The following is a 15597-nucleotide window of genomic DNA, read 5'->3' on the forward strand; positions in this document are numbered from 1 at the left end:
GTGAGCAGCACTGCACAGTGAGCGGCACTGCACACTGCACAGTGAGCGGCACTCTGCCACTGAGTAGTGAGCGGCCACTGCACAGTGAGCGGCACTCTGCCACTGAGTAGTGAGCAGCCACTGCACAGTGAGCGGCACTCTGCCACTGAGTAGTGAGCAGCCACTGCACAGTGAGCGGCACTCTGCCACTGAGTAGTGAGCACCACTGCACAGTAAGCGGCACTCTGCCACTGAGTAGTGAGCAGCCACTGCACAGTGAGCGGCACTGCACACTGCACAGTGAGCGGCACTCTGCCACTGAGTAGTGAGCGGCCACTGCACAGTGAGCGGCACTGCACACTGCACAGTGAGCGGCACTGCACACTGCACAGTGAGCGGCACTCTGCCACTGAGTAGTGAGCAGCCACTGCACAGTGAGCGGCACTCTGCCCCACTGAGTAGTGAGCAGCCACTGCACAGTGAGCGGCACTCTGCCACTGAGTAGTGAGCAGCCACTGCACAGTGAGCGGCACTCTGCCACTGAGTAGTGAGCACCACTGCACAGTGAGCGGCACTGCACACTGCACAGTGAGCGGCACTCTGCCACTGAGTAGTGAGCAGCCACTGCACAGTGAGCGGCACTGCACACTGCACAGTGAGCGGCACTCTGCCACTGAGTAGTGAGCAGCCACTGCACAGTGAGCGGCACTCTGCCACTGAGTAGTGAGCAGCCACTGCACAGTGAGCGGCACTCTGCCCCACTGAGTAGTGAGCAGCCACTGCACAGTGAGCGGCACTCTGCCACTGAGTAGTGAGCAGCCACTGCACAGTGAGCGGCACTCTGCCACTGAGTAGTGAGCACCACTGCACAGTGAGCGGCACTGCACACTGCACAGTGAGCGGCACTCTGCCACTGAGTAGTGAGCAGCCACTGCACAGTGAGCGGCACTGCACACTGCACAGTGAGCGGCACTCTGCCACTGAGTAGTGAGCACCACTGCACAGTGAGCGGCACTCTGCCACTGAGTAGTGAGCAGCCACTGCACAGTGAGCGGCACTCTGCCACTGAGTAGTGAGCAGCCACTGCACAGTGAGCTGCACTCTGCCACTGAGTAGTGAGCAGCCACTGCACAGTGAGCGGCACTGCACACTGCACAGTGAGCGGCACTCTGCCACTGAGTAGTGAGCAGCCACTGCACAGTGAGCGGCACTCTGCCACTGAGTAGTAAGCAGCAGCCACTGCACAGTGAGCGGCACTCTGCCACTGAGTAGTGAGCAGCCACTGCACAGTGAGCGGCACTCTGCCACTGAGTAGTGAGCAGCCACTGCACAGTGAGCGGCACTCTGTCACTGCCGTGTCAACTGGGACCGGGTGATCCGAGACCTTGGCGGCTGACGTCAGCTATTGCCAGTTACATCAGTTATTGAAATAATTAAACAAAATAATCGGCTGTATGAGTGAATCAGAGGACCTCTGACTAGTGGAGCGGTGTCCATTTTTGTAGGTCAGTGCTGAGCAGCCGCAGAGTGGAGAGATCTATTGAGGCGGGTCTGAGCTCCCATCTGTGATCTGGGCATCGTTAGTTGAACGCCATGACCTTCAGACTCGAACGGCCTGGGGATAGAAATGGGTCCGACACGGTCCAATGGTGCTGGTCAGCTGCAGTACCGATTTTTTTAACCGTTTTGCCGAGTGCAATTTGTTCTCAACAACAACAACCCACTATTCTGCTATTGCGCTATTAATACAGGTTGAGTCCTTCAAAATGCCTTGATGGATGAGCGAGAGCAGCTGTGGTCAGGGTGCCGCTCCAAGCAGGACTTGTAGCGAAACACTATCTAGGTATCAGTCTCTGATTTCAGGGACTCCTGGCTCCTGTTCATGCAATAATTACGCTGGTCGCGACGTGGGTCGATTTACCTAAATCACCAACCAGTAGTGGAGAGACGGGTCCTCTACTGCCCTCAGTGGGGCCATGGCGTCATTAGCGGCGATCGGCAAATCAGCGACTCCGGTCTGATCCAATCGTTACGAATCTTATGTAACGTCCAATTTAGCCCTGGAGCGTCTGAACTATGAACAATCGCTGCTCTCAGAGTTTATTTTTGCTTGGATGGCTACGGTTGATGTCGGTTCGTTCGGTTGACGCTCACTTTACCTAGGCGCTGTTACGGGGAACGCGGTCGGCGCCGACCAAAGTTCCTGCAGGGCGCTGATCACATACCTACGTAATCAAACTATGGAACACATCTCTGACTACACCAGAACTACACACGTACATCATTTCTCTCCGGGTAATTACGTTCTTATCCCATCCCTGCACTTGTTAATCTTCATGCCAATGGCCATATTTACAGATGAACACTTATGTTTTACATCATTGGAGCTCCTTTCAGCAGCATTTGTGACAGCTTTCCTCCGTAAAAACTGGTGGCTCGCTGTCGATACCCCATTTACACACATGGTCACACAACTCACACCAACTCGATATGCTGAATATTCGTGTCATTTTGACAGGATTTTGCGCTTTTCGTCTTTTTTTGCGAACCCCTTTCTCAGTGTACCTGTCATCTAAATTACAAAAGACCATGACACTTTTATGAGGGTCTATATGGAGTTCACACGAAGTGATGAATCACTTCAATTTCACACTGTTTAGGTTCTTGTGAGCAGTCGAGCAGAGGACGCAGGAGCGTGAATGTCTCCCACACACAGTTATCAACTTCATCATTTTCAGTCCTCATGTCCTTCAGTTCGCGTGGCTGAAGGTATGGCGAAGTGGTCTCTGAACGCCATCACCGACACCTCCAATCACAACCACTGTCTGTGAACCAATGTCGGTGGCGGCCGGGTGACTCCCGCCTGTCACTGAGCGGAGGGGCTCTGAGAGGATCCGTTTAGAAGAGTGAGCGCTCTGCTGATCTCCCGATGGACGCTGCGGACCGGCAGTGTCGCCTCCTCTCCTCAGTGCAGATTCGCCTTCCAGTGGGCGGGGCGGACGGACGGTTATTTCTCCCTCAGTACGGGTTCGCCCAGCGATGCGCGGTGGGACAGCTGCTCCTCCCTCAGTGGAGCTGCGGCCATTGATGCACGGTGGGACAGCTGCTCCTCCCTCAGTGGAGCTGCGGCCATTGATGCACGGTGGGACAGCTGCTCCTCCCTCAGTGGAGCTGCGGCCATTGATGCACGGTGGGACGACTGCTCCTCCCTCAGTGGAGCTGCGGCCATTGATGCACGGTGGGACGACTGCTCCTCCCTCAGTGGAGCTGCGGCCATTGATGCACGGTGGGACGACTGCTCCTCCCTCAGTGGAGCTGCGGCCATTGATGCACGGTGGGACGACTGCTCCTCCCTCAGCACAGGTTCGCCCAGCGGTGCGCGGTGGGGCAGCTGCTCCTCCCTCAGCACAGGTTCGCCCAGCGATGCGCGGTGGGGCAGCTGCTCCTCCCTCAGCACAGGTTCGCCCAGCGATGCGCGGTGGGGCAGCTGCTCCTCTCTCAGTGCAGGTGCGGCGAGGACAGCAGGATGGCCGAGGTGGCCGTGGCCGTCGAGAGCAGGAAGATGAGCAGCAGCACCCGGTCACACACGATGGCCACCTGGCGGGCGGAGGGACGCAGTGCTGGTCAGTAGGGGGCGCCCTCTGGAGTCTGGGCCACCGATGGTCAGAAAGGGTGCCTAGGAAGCCAACAACAATGCAGAGTACCTACGGAGTGGCGCACTTATGTATTGGTCAGGGCAGGTATATATCGGTAATGCAACTGTTGCTGGGATTGCTGAGTAAGTCTGCCTCACACCGCCACCAGTACAAATCATGGTATATAGGACACCGGTGCTGCCACAGATCAGGACGCATTTCAGACACATTAGCGGAACATACGAGAATGTGGATCGTATTTCGCCTTATTAGCGGAATAATACCGGGAGTATTCTTCGTTATTCTGCGTAGTCGGCTGCAGTGATTGAGCTTTACTCGAAGCAAGGCAAGCAAATTGTAATGGAATATCGCACTCGATAAATACGAACAACACATTTAAAACAAAGTTGCCTTGCATGTTTGATTTACTCACACCCCTTGGTGTACATCTCACCTGCTGCCACTCCTGTCTGGTATAGGTATCTCTCTCACCTGCTGCCACTCCTGTCTGGTGTAGGTATCTCTCTCACCTGCTGCCACTCCTGCCTGGTGTAGGTATCTCTCTCACCTGCTGCCGACTCCTGTCTGGTATAGGTATCTCTCTCACCTGCTGCCACTCCTGTCTGGTGTAGGTATCTCTCACCTGCTGCCACTCCTGTCTGGTGTAGGTATCTCTCTCACCTGCTGCCACTCCTGTCTGGTGTAGGTATCTCTCTCACCTGCTGCCACTCCTGTCTGGTATAGGTATCTCTCTCACCTGCTGCCACTCCTGTCTGGTGTAGGTATCTCTCTCACCTGCTGCCACTCCTGTCTGGTGTAGGTATCTCTCTCACCTGCTGCCACTCCTGTCTGGTGTAGGTATCTCTCTCACCTGCTGCCACTCCTGTCTGGTGTAGGTACATCTCTCTCACCTGCTGCCACTCCTGTCTGGTGTAGGTATTTCTCTCACCTGCTGCCGACTCCTGTCTGGTATAGGTATCTCTCTCACCTGCTGCCACTCCTGTCTGGTGTAGGTATCTCTCACCTGCTGCCACTCCTGTCTGGTGTAGGTATCTCTCTCACCTGCTGCCACTCCTGTCTGGTGTAGGTATCTCTCTCACCTGCTGCCACTCCTGTCTGGTATAGGTATCTCTCTCACCTGCTGCCACTCCTGTCTGGTATAGGTATCTCTCTCACCTGCTGCCACTCCTGTCTGGTATAGGTATCTCTCTCACCTGCTGCCACTCCTGTCTGGTGTAGGTATCTCTCACCTGCTGCCACTCCTGTCTGGTGTAGGTATCTCTCTCACCTGCTGCCACTCCTGTCTGGTGTAGGTATCTCTCTCACCTGCTGCCACTCCTGTCTGGTGTAGGTATCTCTCTCACCTGCTGCCACTCCTGTCTGGTGTAGGTATCTCTCTCACCTGCTGCCACTCCTGTCTGGTGTAGGTATCTCTCTCTCACCTGCTGCCACTCCTGCCTGGTGGCGTCCCGGTACTCCTGCTCCTCCAGACGCGTCTCGTTCCTCTCGATCGTCTGGTATATCCTGTTGAGCACGCGCACAAAGTTGCGCTCAAAGTCCTCTGAAACGGACACGGATGTGTGAGCGCGGCCGCTGGAAGACTGGTCAGCATTGGAACAGTACGGCTATTTAGGGGAATATGTAGTGGAGTACGGCCGGTGCTGCTCGAGGAGGCTGTGGGATGACCCGTAAATAAGGCAGACATGAGCTGCGCCCCCGGCAGAGGGTCGGGTGACCCGCCGCCCCGGATCAGCCGCTAACGACTCCCCCGGCTGATTATATTCAGCCGCGGAAATGGATACGGCTTGGACGCCGCCGGCACCGGCGTAATAGATACCCAATTAGGGTATGACCTCATGCCCGGCAAAAGAAAAATATACCGACCATGACGCACGACCTGTATATGAGAGCTTAGCCTAGGTAACGATATAGGAGAGCAAGGGAGCAGGCGGCTGCGAGGGGAGTCCAAGGGCCGCGAGAAAACCTGGTCACGGTGGAGCTCGTCGGCCGCTTTCAGTGTAGGAGTTACGCTTCTTGTGTAAGTTTCAGTTTTCCAGTGTATAATCTGTTGTTCCAGTGCCTTTTAAATGTTTTGCATTACTTTTGACCTGATGCCTTCCTGACCGCTATCTAGTTAGTAGTTCACCATGCACACGGCCTTGTAATGCGCCGTATCATCAGGGCCGATTCGTGCGGCACAGCTTGCTTCAGGGCTCAGGCGTATGACTGGTGAGCCATCTGTTACCTGGAGTAGGAGCTACACGTGCGTTGCGGCACAGTATGCTTCAGGCGTATGACTTTTTTTTTTAGCCGACCACCTAAAACCCAGGCCCATGTCTTCTCGAGCATCCTCTCCCGCTCGTATTCGAGAAAGGTCTTCATCTCGCTCCAGCTCTCGCTCCCTTTCGACGGGAAGACGACTTACTCGTTCGCACGCTTATACCCAAGAACACCAGTAAACAAACACACACAGGGTAAATGACTCAAATTTCTGAATTCTTTCTCCAATGGAATACGAACTCGTTGGTATCCCATTGGGGGGAATTCAAGAACTATATGTTAAATAAAAAACCGTTACTAGCCGCCGTCCAAGAGACCCATTTTAAAGATTCAGATACATATAATTACAATTTCAACATTCGTGATTTCTCTTTATACACAAATAACGTAAATGAAACCCACCGCCGGGGCGGCTCGGCTCTTTACGTTTCAAATAAACTTTTGCATCATGAAATTGTCCTCCGAACTACGCTTAACGCAGTCGGAGTAAAAGTCAAAATTGCACAACTAGACCTCACTGTCCTTTCGATCTACCTTTCACCTAGCCTCCCACTTTCTTGTCCTCTACTCCTAGACCTTTTCTCCCAACTTTCCCCGCCTTTTATAATCATGGGGGATTTTAATGCACACCACCGCACATGGGGGTGCACAGAAACAAACTCGCGCGGAACACAACTCCTTAACGTAATTAACTCACTCGATTTAATGCTCATTAACAATCTTACACCCACATTCACACGCACACGCAATGGAGAGGTCATACACTCCGTCCTAGACCTCGCCATTACCGACACAAACACCGCGACACTTTTTACACAACACGTTGAAGATGACTCCCTTTTCAGTGACCACTATCCCATACATTATTTAATTAACGCCCCTTCAGGGCAGACAAACTTTAATTTTTTGCCAAGGTGGAACTTTAAGAAGGCCGACTGGGCGTCTTTCCAAAATTATATTGATGAATCCTTGTCTACACCTCCACCAGATATAAACACATTTCTTAACGTCATTCTTGCCGCTGCGCATCAAAACATCCCCCATACTGGCCCCCCAAAAGAACACAGAAGAGCTCCCTGGTGGAATGCAGACTGCCAACGCGCCGTAGCCCTTCGGAAACGCGCACTCCGCCAGTTCCACCGCCGCGTGTGCGAGGCAAATGCGGAAGCCTATCGCAAAGCAAAGTATGAAGCCTCTTTGATAATTAACCACGCTAAAACCACTGGCTGGCAAAACTTTTCAAATAACTTTAATCGTTTTACTCCTTTGTCCAAAATTTGGTCACTAATAAAATGTTTTTCGGCAAGACGCAGCAACCCTTACAAAATCCCTCACCTTCACATCAACAACACCCACTACACTATCCCTTCAGACGTTGCAACACTCTTCGCACAGCATTACGCGGACATCTCCTCAGCACAACAATACACACCGCAGCTCACCGAAACACTCGCACACGAACTGTCTACACTGAACTTTCACTCAAACAACCGCGAACTGTACAACACACTTTTTACGAACCACGAGCTTACACATGCCATCTCGCGGTGTGGTAACACATCAGTAGGACCGGATCAGATTTCTTACTCCTTTTTCAAAAATCTGACTGAATCCGGTCTCAATACCTTTTTGACTTGTCTAAACTCTCTATGGGAGAACAACAGCTACCCAGAACCCTGGCGCACCAGCACCCTTATACCTATCCTAAAGCCCAGAAAACCGCCTTCTAACCCATCTAGCTATCGTCCTATCTCTCTAATTAGTTGTGCTTCTAAAATAATGGAACGTATGGTCAATGGGCGAATTAGGGCTTACCTAGAAACAAACTCCCTTCTCTCCCCGTTTCAAAATGGTTTTCGTCACGGCCGATCAACTGCAGACAATATAACATACATTATAGATGATATCCAACGTGGTTTTCAAACAAGAAAATATACCGTTGCTGTCTTTATTGATCTCCAAAACGCATTTGATAAAGTAAATAAAATTGCCCTCCAAATAAAACTTCATAAAAAAGGATTGCGGGGCAGAATGGCCTCATACATTACAAACTTTCTGAGCAACCGAACTTTTAACGTAAGATGCGGCAACACATATTCACCTCCTTTCCGACAGGAGCACGGGCTACCACAAGGCAGTGTGTTGTCCCCGACCCTTTTCCTAGTAATGATTGATGACATAATAGAAACAAATACTACTAAACTTAAATTTTCAATATATGCCGATGACATAGCCGTCTGGGTTACTGATTCGTCTGTACAAACGGCGTATTCTTACATGAACATGGCACTTGATGATATTAGAAAGTGGTGCGACAAATGGGGACTTACCGTGTCCCCAATTAAAACAGTGGCAATGATATTCGCTCCCCCTAGAAGCCGTTTTACTAACCCCCCTAGACTACAGATAAACAACATACCTATTGAATATGTAAACCAATTTAAATATTTGGGAGTCACCCTTGACAATAAACTCACATTCAATAAACACTTCGAAGATATAGCCCAACGCTGCGAAAGGCGTATAAACATACTTAAATGTATAGCTGGTAAGAAGTGGGGTGCAGATAGAAGCACACTTCTCAGACTATACATTTCCCTAATTCGCCCTATCTTGGACTATAATGCTTTTCTATTTGATGATATAGCTTCTAAGAAAATTGAGTCATTGCAAGTAATCCAGAACAAAGCACTCCGCATAGTTGCGGGCGCGATGTCCACCACAAACATAATATGTCTCCATATCGAACTCAATCTGCCTCTACTTGCACAGCGCCGGAAATACCAGCTCCTTCGGTTCTTCGCACGGTCGTGTTCCTTTCCTTCACACCACACATTTAAAATACTAAACAACCGTTACACTGAAGCTCTGCAGCCGACTGCTCCTCAAAGGCGCTTCCCGGTTATCGCCTTTCGAATTCAAATGGTGCTCAACGTCTTTCGAATATCCCATCCGAACATCATGCCCTCACCTTCACTTTCCTCTTTCTTCTTACAACAAATCAAGCATATCGATTTCCTATTCACCGATAAAAAGACAAAAATTACAAAAGAGGAAGCACAACAGCTGTTCTTTAAATACAAAGCAGAGCATCAGGCAGACGCATATATTTATACCGATGGCTCGCGGAGAGACGGACACTCTGCCGCAGCTATAACTTCGCAAAATTATGAAAAAACAAACAGACTTCACGACAGCCACAGCATATTCAGCGCTGAATTGATAGCGATTAGTTGTAAGTAAACATTTTCAGAAAGCAGTAGTATGTACAGACTCGGCTTCTTCTGTTAGAACTCTGATGACAAGAAAAACGGAAACACATCCTTTGGTATACAAAATAAAAAAGCAGCTGATTGCTCTACAGAAAGAACATAAAGAAGTAAGAATCCTCTGGATCCCCGCACATATGGGGATCCAAGGTAACGAACGGGCAGATAACCTTGCCAAAACTGGGCTTCTCTTCTCGTCTCGAAATCATCTTCCGCTTCCAGTTATAGATTTTATCAACCACATTTTCGTCTCTTTTATGCAACTTCGACAAAGAGACTGGGACACAATCAAACATCCACATCTCTATCCGATTAAACCATCAATTTCCCATTTCTCTTCTTCAAATCAACCTACAAGACAAAAAGAAACCGTGCTGGCCAGACTGAGGCTAGGACACACGTATCTTACACACTCGCATATATACGACCATGTACCACCTCCAATATGTCACTATTGCCCCACACATCCAAGATACACAATACAGCACTTCATACTCCACTGCCCACGCTTACAGCACCACAGGAGACACATTATAAGACACATTACCACACATGGCCTCAGTCTTGATTTGCCAACTATCCTTGGCGACGATCATCCAGAGCTACATGATTTGCTTTTTACCTTTCTTCAGGAGGCACGTCTTATTAACAACATATAAAAACCACCTCACTGATACAAACGGAACCCCGAGCACGGGCGTGAGTGGGTGCCGTGGGGACGATAGTAACGCGGCGCCCAGTTCCTTACACGTGCAACCTAAATTCCGGTCGTTTATTTACATTTTCCTTCTGATTGCATCGTTTGCTCGCGCTCTAGCCATTGATGTTTCTTGCATTGCACTATGTGTAACTGGCGGCCCCCTATTGCGCTCTCCGACCCGCTAAGGCGGAGTCGTTGAGAGCCAACGCCGACTGGCGGCCAAGGTGTTTACGCCTGTGGTCGCCGGGCGTATGACTGGTGAGCCATCTGTTGGCCGGAGTAGGAACTACGCATGCGTTGCGGCACAGTATGCTTCAGGCGTATTACTGGTAAGCCATCTGTCGGCCGGAGTAGGAACTACGTGCGCTGCGGCACAGCGTGGAACAGGCGCACTACTTGAGAGCCATCTATCGGCAGGATCGGGAACTGGCAAGTCATGCGGCACAGTGCTGTCGTGCTCCCCGGTAGTGCGTCTTTTACATGCTCATGTAAAAGACGCACTACCGGGGAGCCATCTACCGGCAGAATTAGATACTGGGAGTCATGCGGCACAGCATGTGACAGGCGCACGTCTCAACAGCCATCTATTGGCTGGAATAGGAACTACCTGCTGGTCACAGCGGGAGTCATTGGTGACAAGACTTAGAACCGCGTAGGTAAGTGCTTAGTGCTTAGCCATGCGAGGTCATATCTGTGTTGGCGGATGGGACGAGTGGCGGAAAATTGTATAGGATTGGTGACTGGTGTGTAATTTGGACGATTGCCAGATATTACTCCAGACGGTCACGCTGCTCGTGAAACGGTATCACCAGAGCTGCGTCCGTTCCTGACGCAGCCGTGGTCTCTGAGCAGTGGCGAGGAGTTGCGCCGACGAACCTCCAAGTCCATTGGCACACTGAGTCGCGCTCAGCGTCCATTGGCCCACTCTGAGTGTGGGCGCCGGTCGGGTCCGGGGCCGTGCGTGGCGGCGGCGGCCGGCCGGCCGTCGTTACGGGCACCGGCTAATAAGGCGGCGGCGTGCCGACACCCGGCGCGCCGGCTGTCCCCGAGGACGAATCTGCGCATTGATCACGCTGTATCTCGCCGGTCGGGCCTGTAATATCGCGTGTCGCGCACGGCGGGTCGCGCGGCGCCGCCGCTGTGACCGGCACAATATCCGTCAGTGGCGGCTGGCGCCGCGCTCACGGAGCGCCGGACCGCCTGCCGGACCTCCCGCCGGTGCCGGCACGCCCGGCAGACACGGACTCGGGGTGGGATCGGCACGCGGCTCCACCGGATGGGTCTGCGGCTCGACCGGCACGCATACGCGCGACCGCCCGCCGCGCGCCGACCGCGGGGCGGTGGTATGGAGCTTGCCGGTCAGACCGGGGCGGTGATATGGGTCAGGGTGCGCCCAGAGGAGCTATGACGCTACAGCCAGTATTGGGGTCAGACGTGCTCCAAACGCACGGCCAGCCCGAGCGTGGCGGTTAGCGAGGCGCCGGCTGAGACCACGCGACCACGGTGATATAAGACGGACACTTAAAGGGACCCTCCCACCTTAACATTAGTTTTGAGTTGAGATAGCCAAGTTTGCGGCCAGGCTCAGAAACCACCATTTATCCTGGTCGCAACCCCTGCAGCTTTATGGTGTTCAAGAAATTTCTTCCCTTTACTTGCAGGGTGGGACCAGCGTGGTCCCTATCTCTTAACCATTACGGGAATCTGATGACGTCATCAGGCTTTCGGACGTCCGTTAAATGTTTGACTAAAACGTTTTGTAGCACGCGGTGGTATATGCTGCTTTGCGCGCAACAAATGCCGCACTTTCAAATAAAGTCGCTAGGAACAGCGGAGATCCCAAAAAGTGAACACAAGTAAAAGTCTAATATCTTGAAAACCGGTGAATATTTTTCGATGAAATTTGGTAGATATTCGTTTTTGCTCTTTCTGAACCGAGTGACATCACTTTCATGCCAATTCATTAACTTTTTTGAAGGTGGGAGGGTCCCTTTAAAATTATTTAACTTTGTGTGACGGAGTTGGCTGCGAGATCGGTCGAAATGCGTTCCTAGATTCGGCAGCAGGCAGCAGTTCGTTGTAGAGTGATATGCCATGCATACAAAGCGCTTGTTTTGTTGAGAAAACTACTGAGAAGTGACTGGTATGACTGGTAGGGGTTAGGGGTTAAGGTGGTAGGGGTTAGGACCGTGGAGTACTGGCCGATGGAGACTATAATGGTGACGGGTTATGAGTGGGAACTGGATACTGACGTCTCCCGACCGATAACTGGGTAGGGTGCTGCTGACGCCTCCCGTTACTGACCGCAGGGCGGGGACTGGGTACTGACGTCTCCCGCCACTGACCGGAGGCGGGGACTGGGTAATGACGTCTCCCGCCACTGACCGGAGACGGGGACTGGGTACTGACGTCTCCCGCCACTGACCGGAGGCGGGGACTGTGGTCTGTGATATCCCGCCACTGACCGGAGGCGGGACTGTGGTCTGTGATATCCCGCCACTGACCGGAGGGCGGGGACTGGATACTGACGTCTCCCGACCGATGACTGGGTAGGGTGGTACTGACGTCTCCCGCCACTGACCAGAGGGCGGGGGCTGGCTGCTGACGTCTCCCGCCACTGACCGCAGGGCGGGGACTGGCTGCTGACGCCTCCCACTACTGACCGGAGGCGGGGACTGGGTACTGACTTCCAGGGGCGTAGGCAGGGGGGGGGCACTGGGCCATGGCCCCCCCCCCCCTTGGGCGCCGAAGGCGCCCTTTGCGATTGGAGGGCGCCGAAGGCGCCCTCCAATCGCAAATGCAATTGTGATATAATCGAATCGAAAAACAATCGCGACTGGAGGGCGCCCTCCAATCGCGAATGTGTTTACAGGGAAAATACGGATGGAGGGCGCCCTCGGAGGACGCCCATTCCAAATACGCCCTCCAAATACGGTTGGAGGGCTCCCTCGGGCGCCCTCCAACCACATTTGTAGGCTGTAGCTCTCTAAGCGTAACGGTGGTCGCCTATGTAAGCCGCTGTCCTGTAAATAAGCGCCCTCTCACCCGAAGGCGCCCTCCTGTAGGTCGCCACCCTGCTACACATTGCCGCCCTTCTGCTGATCGGCGTCCTCATAAATTGGCGCTCTTCTACCTATTGCGCCCTCATGTGAAATTTTGAAGGCCGCCTTTCTCCCTTTTGGCACCCTCTTGTTCAGTGCCGCCCTCCTACCTATTGGTTCCCTAGTCCTTCCTGTTGAATGCTAATCGGGGCCCTTCTCCTATTGGCGCCCTCGTGTTGATCGCCGCCCTCCTAACCACTGGCACCCTCCTGTTGATCACCGCCCTCCTATCTACTGGCACCTTCCTGTTGACCAGCGCCCTCCGCACAGACGCCGTCCTGTTCGTGTCATCCTCTTGAGCAAAGGCGCCCTCCTCACCATTGCCACCCCCATTTTAATCGTCACCCTTCCGCTCATTGGCGACTTCCAGTTGATGACCGCCCTCCCACCTATTGGCGACCTCTTGTTGATCGCCACCCTCCTATTGGTGCTCTCCTGTTCCTCGCCACCCTCTTACCTGGTGGCGCCCTCCTGTTGATTGTTGATCGGGGCCCTCCTACCTATTGGTGCCCTCCTGTTGATCGCTGCCCTTCTATCCATTGGCGCCCTCCTGCTGCTCGCCAACTTCCTACCTATCGGTGCCCTACTGTCGAAACTCGGGATGTTGATCGGGGCTCTTCTACCTATTAGCGCCCTCCTGTGGATCGCAGCCCTTCTACCTATTGGCAACATCCGTTGATCGCTTCCCTCCTATCATTTATTTACTCCTTTGGCATGTTCTTCAACTTAGTCGTTCTATTGCACATAGTTGATGTCTTGCCTGTGAAAACTGCCACAAATGAACGTGCATTCAGCACAATGAATGAAGTACCTATACCTACCAAAACTATCTACGCTCTACGATGCATAAAACACGTCTTTGGTCTTAACGGATTGATCCTACTTTACGTGCATCATGGCATCTATATGTAGGTATTACGATTAAGTATTGTCAACAGGTTCGGCCGCAACAGCAGGCATCTGAAGTTTCGGTGATTGAAACTGGTTATGTGGGTACACTGTATGCACCTGTGAGAAGGCTATGAAGGCTGGTCTGAGGTAATTTGGATGATGTTTACGCATCTCGCGCTCCGGTATCAATCCGATACGGTGATCTGGTGCGTAGATATGCCACCGCCAATAAACTTTTATACATCGACACCCATGAGCCAAGCTTTCTATACAGTTTGTGTGGCAGCGGCCCGACCAAACCTTAGGTAGGTATTTTTTATACCTTCAAATTTGGTAAAAGAGCGAGAGGAGCTTTGAACAGTGATCGTATAAAAGGCGTGCCTAAAAAGCGGAGGAAAAGGTTGTTTTCAAAAATTTCGCGCGCCTTCGGCGCAGCATTTCAAGACCACTTGACCTTTTGTGACCTGGAGTAGGTATAAAGAATACACACGATGCAAAATCAATGCAGCACGACCTATACGAGGTTACGCAAAAAAAAACTGGTGGCATGGTAAAAAACGCCTCCCAACCCCCCCCCCCCCCCCCCCGTTGAGTGATTTTTTATCTCGCGACCGTATGGCGCCCTCCTTGGGTGAGGTGGCGCCCTCCAAACCCTTGGCCCCCCCCTTCGCGATTTTCTAAATACGCCGCTGCTGACTTCTCCCGCCACTGATCGGAGGCGGGGACTGGGTACTGACGTCTCCCGCCACTGACCGGAGGTGGGGACTGTGGTCTGTGCTATCCCGCCACTGACCGGAGGGCGGGGACTGGGTACTGACGCCTCCCGCCACTGACCGGAGGCGGGGACTGGGTAGTGGGTACTGACGTCTCCCGCCACTGACCGGAGGCGGGGACTGGGTACTGACGTCTCCCGCCACTGACCGGAGGCGGGGACTGGGTACTGACGTCTCCCGCCACTGACCGGAGGCGGGGACTGGGTACTGACGTCTCCCGCCACTGACCGGAGGGCGGGGACTGGCTGCTGACGCCTCCCGCCACTGACCGGAGGCGGGGACTGGGTACTGACATCTCGCCACTGACCGGAGGCGGGGACTGGCTGCTGACGTCTCCCGCCACTGACCGGAGGCGGGGACTGGGTACTGACGCCTCCCGGCACTGACCGGAGGGCGGCAGCATGGTGGGCGGCTCGGTGGTGTGGTGGCCCCGCCGGCACGGGTAGCGCAGACTGTCCAGACTGTCGCCGTCGGCCATGGTGCGCCGGTCACGGCCCAGCGAGTTGAGCAGTCCGTCCGCCCGCTGCGTCAGGTCCTGGAACCGAGCGCCGACCCCGTCACAGAATACACTGTGGGAGTCTCGGGCGGGGGGCAGCATGGAGACATACCACTTGTTAGCGTTACATGGTTGAACGTATAGCGTGTCTGGCTCAGTTCGGTATCAGCGAAGTGGCGATCCTGAAAATGCAATAACATGCTAAAAACCGAGACCCTGTTAACAATTCTCGGTTTTGTCATTTTCTCCATCCGGCGAATGATTTCATATGATGAAATGTAATGTTTCCTCTGTTCGGCCATTGTTGTTGAGATATATATTTATGAGCCTGAAAGTTAAATAACAATCAATTCGTTCATCTAACTGCGGTTAAGTTAAGTGTTTTGCAGGTCTCAATGTCTTAATCTAATCCAGTTTCGGCAGAAGGGATTTTCATGAGCTTTTCTGAACTTCACCAGCGCGGTTGTGAGTTC

The 15597-nt window shown here is 52.9% G+C and overlaps 2 protein-coding genes across 2 annotated transcripts in view; one reads left to right on the forward strand and one right to left on the reverse strand.

Annotated features, from left to right (window-relative positions):
* LOC122374925 (signal transducer and activator of transcription 5B-like) overlaps nucleotides 1–15597 on the forward strand; it is an 85605-nt gene that overhangs the window by 50003 nt on the left and 20005 nt on the right. The gene's annotated exons all lie outside the window — the stretch shown is intronic.
* Nucleotides 1384–15597, reverse strand: part of LOC122374926 (neuronal acetylcholine receptor subunit alpha-7-like) — a 34811-nt gene continuing 20597 nt past the window's right edge. Inside the window, exons 7-9 of the mRNA XM_043353991.1 lie at nucleotides 15016–15163; nucleotides 5057–5175; nucleotides 1384–3576 (exon numbers count right to left, since the gene is read on the reverse strand). Of these exons, the coding sequence (XP_043209926.1) occupies nucleotides 3478–3576; nucleotides 5057–5175; nucleotides 15016–15163 (366 nt within the window). The 3' untranslated portion in view covers nucleotides 1384–3477. The remainder of the gene's footprint in view (nucleotides 3577–5056; nucleotides 5176–15015; nucleotides 15164–15597) is intronic.

This window comes from Amphibalanus amphitrite, unplaced genomic scaffold (assembly GCF_019059575.1).
Source record: "Amphibalanus amphitrite isolate SeventyFive unplaced genomic scaffold, NRLGWU_Aamphi_draft 001740F_arrow, whole genome shotgun sequence".
Classification (NCBI taxonomy): domain Eukaryota; kingdom Metazoa; phylum Arthropoda; class Thecostraca; order Balanomorpha; family Balanidae; genus Amphibalanus; species Amphibalanus amphitrite.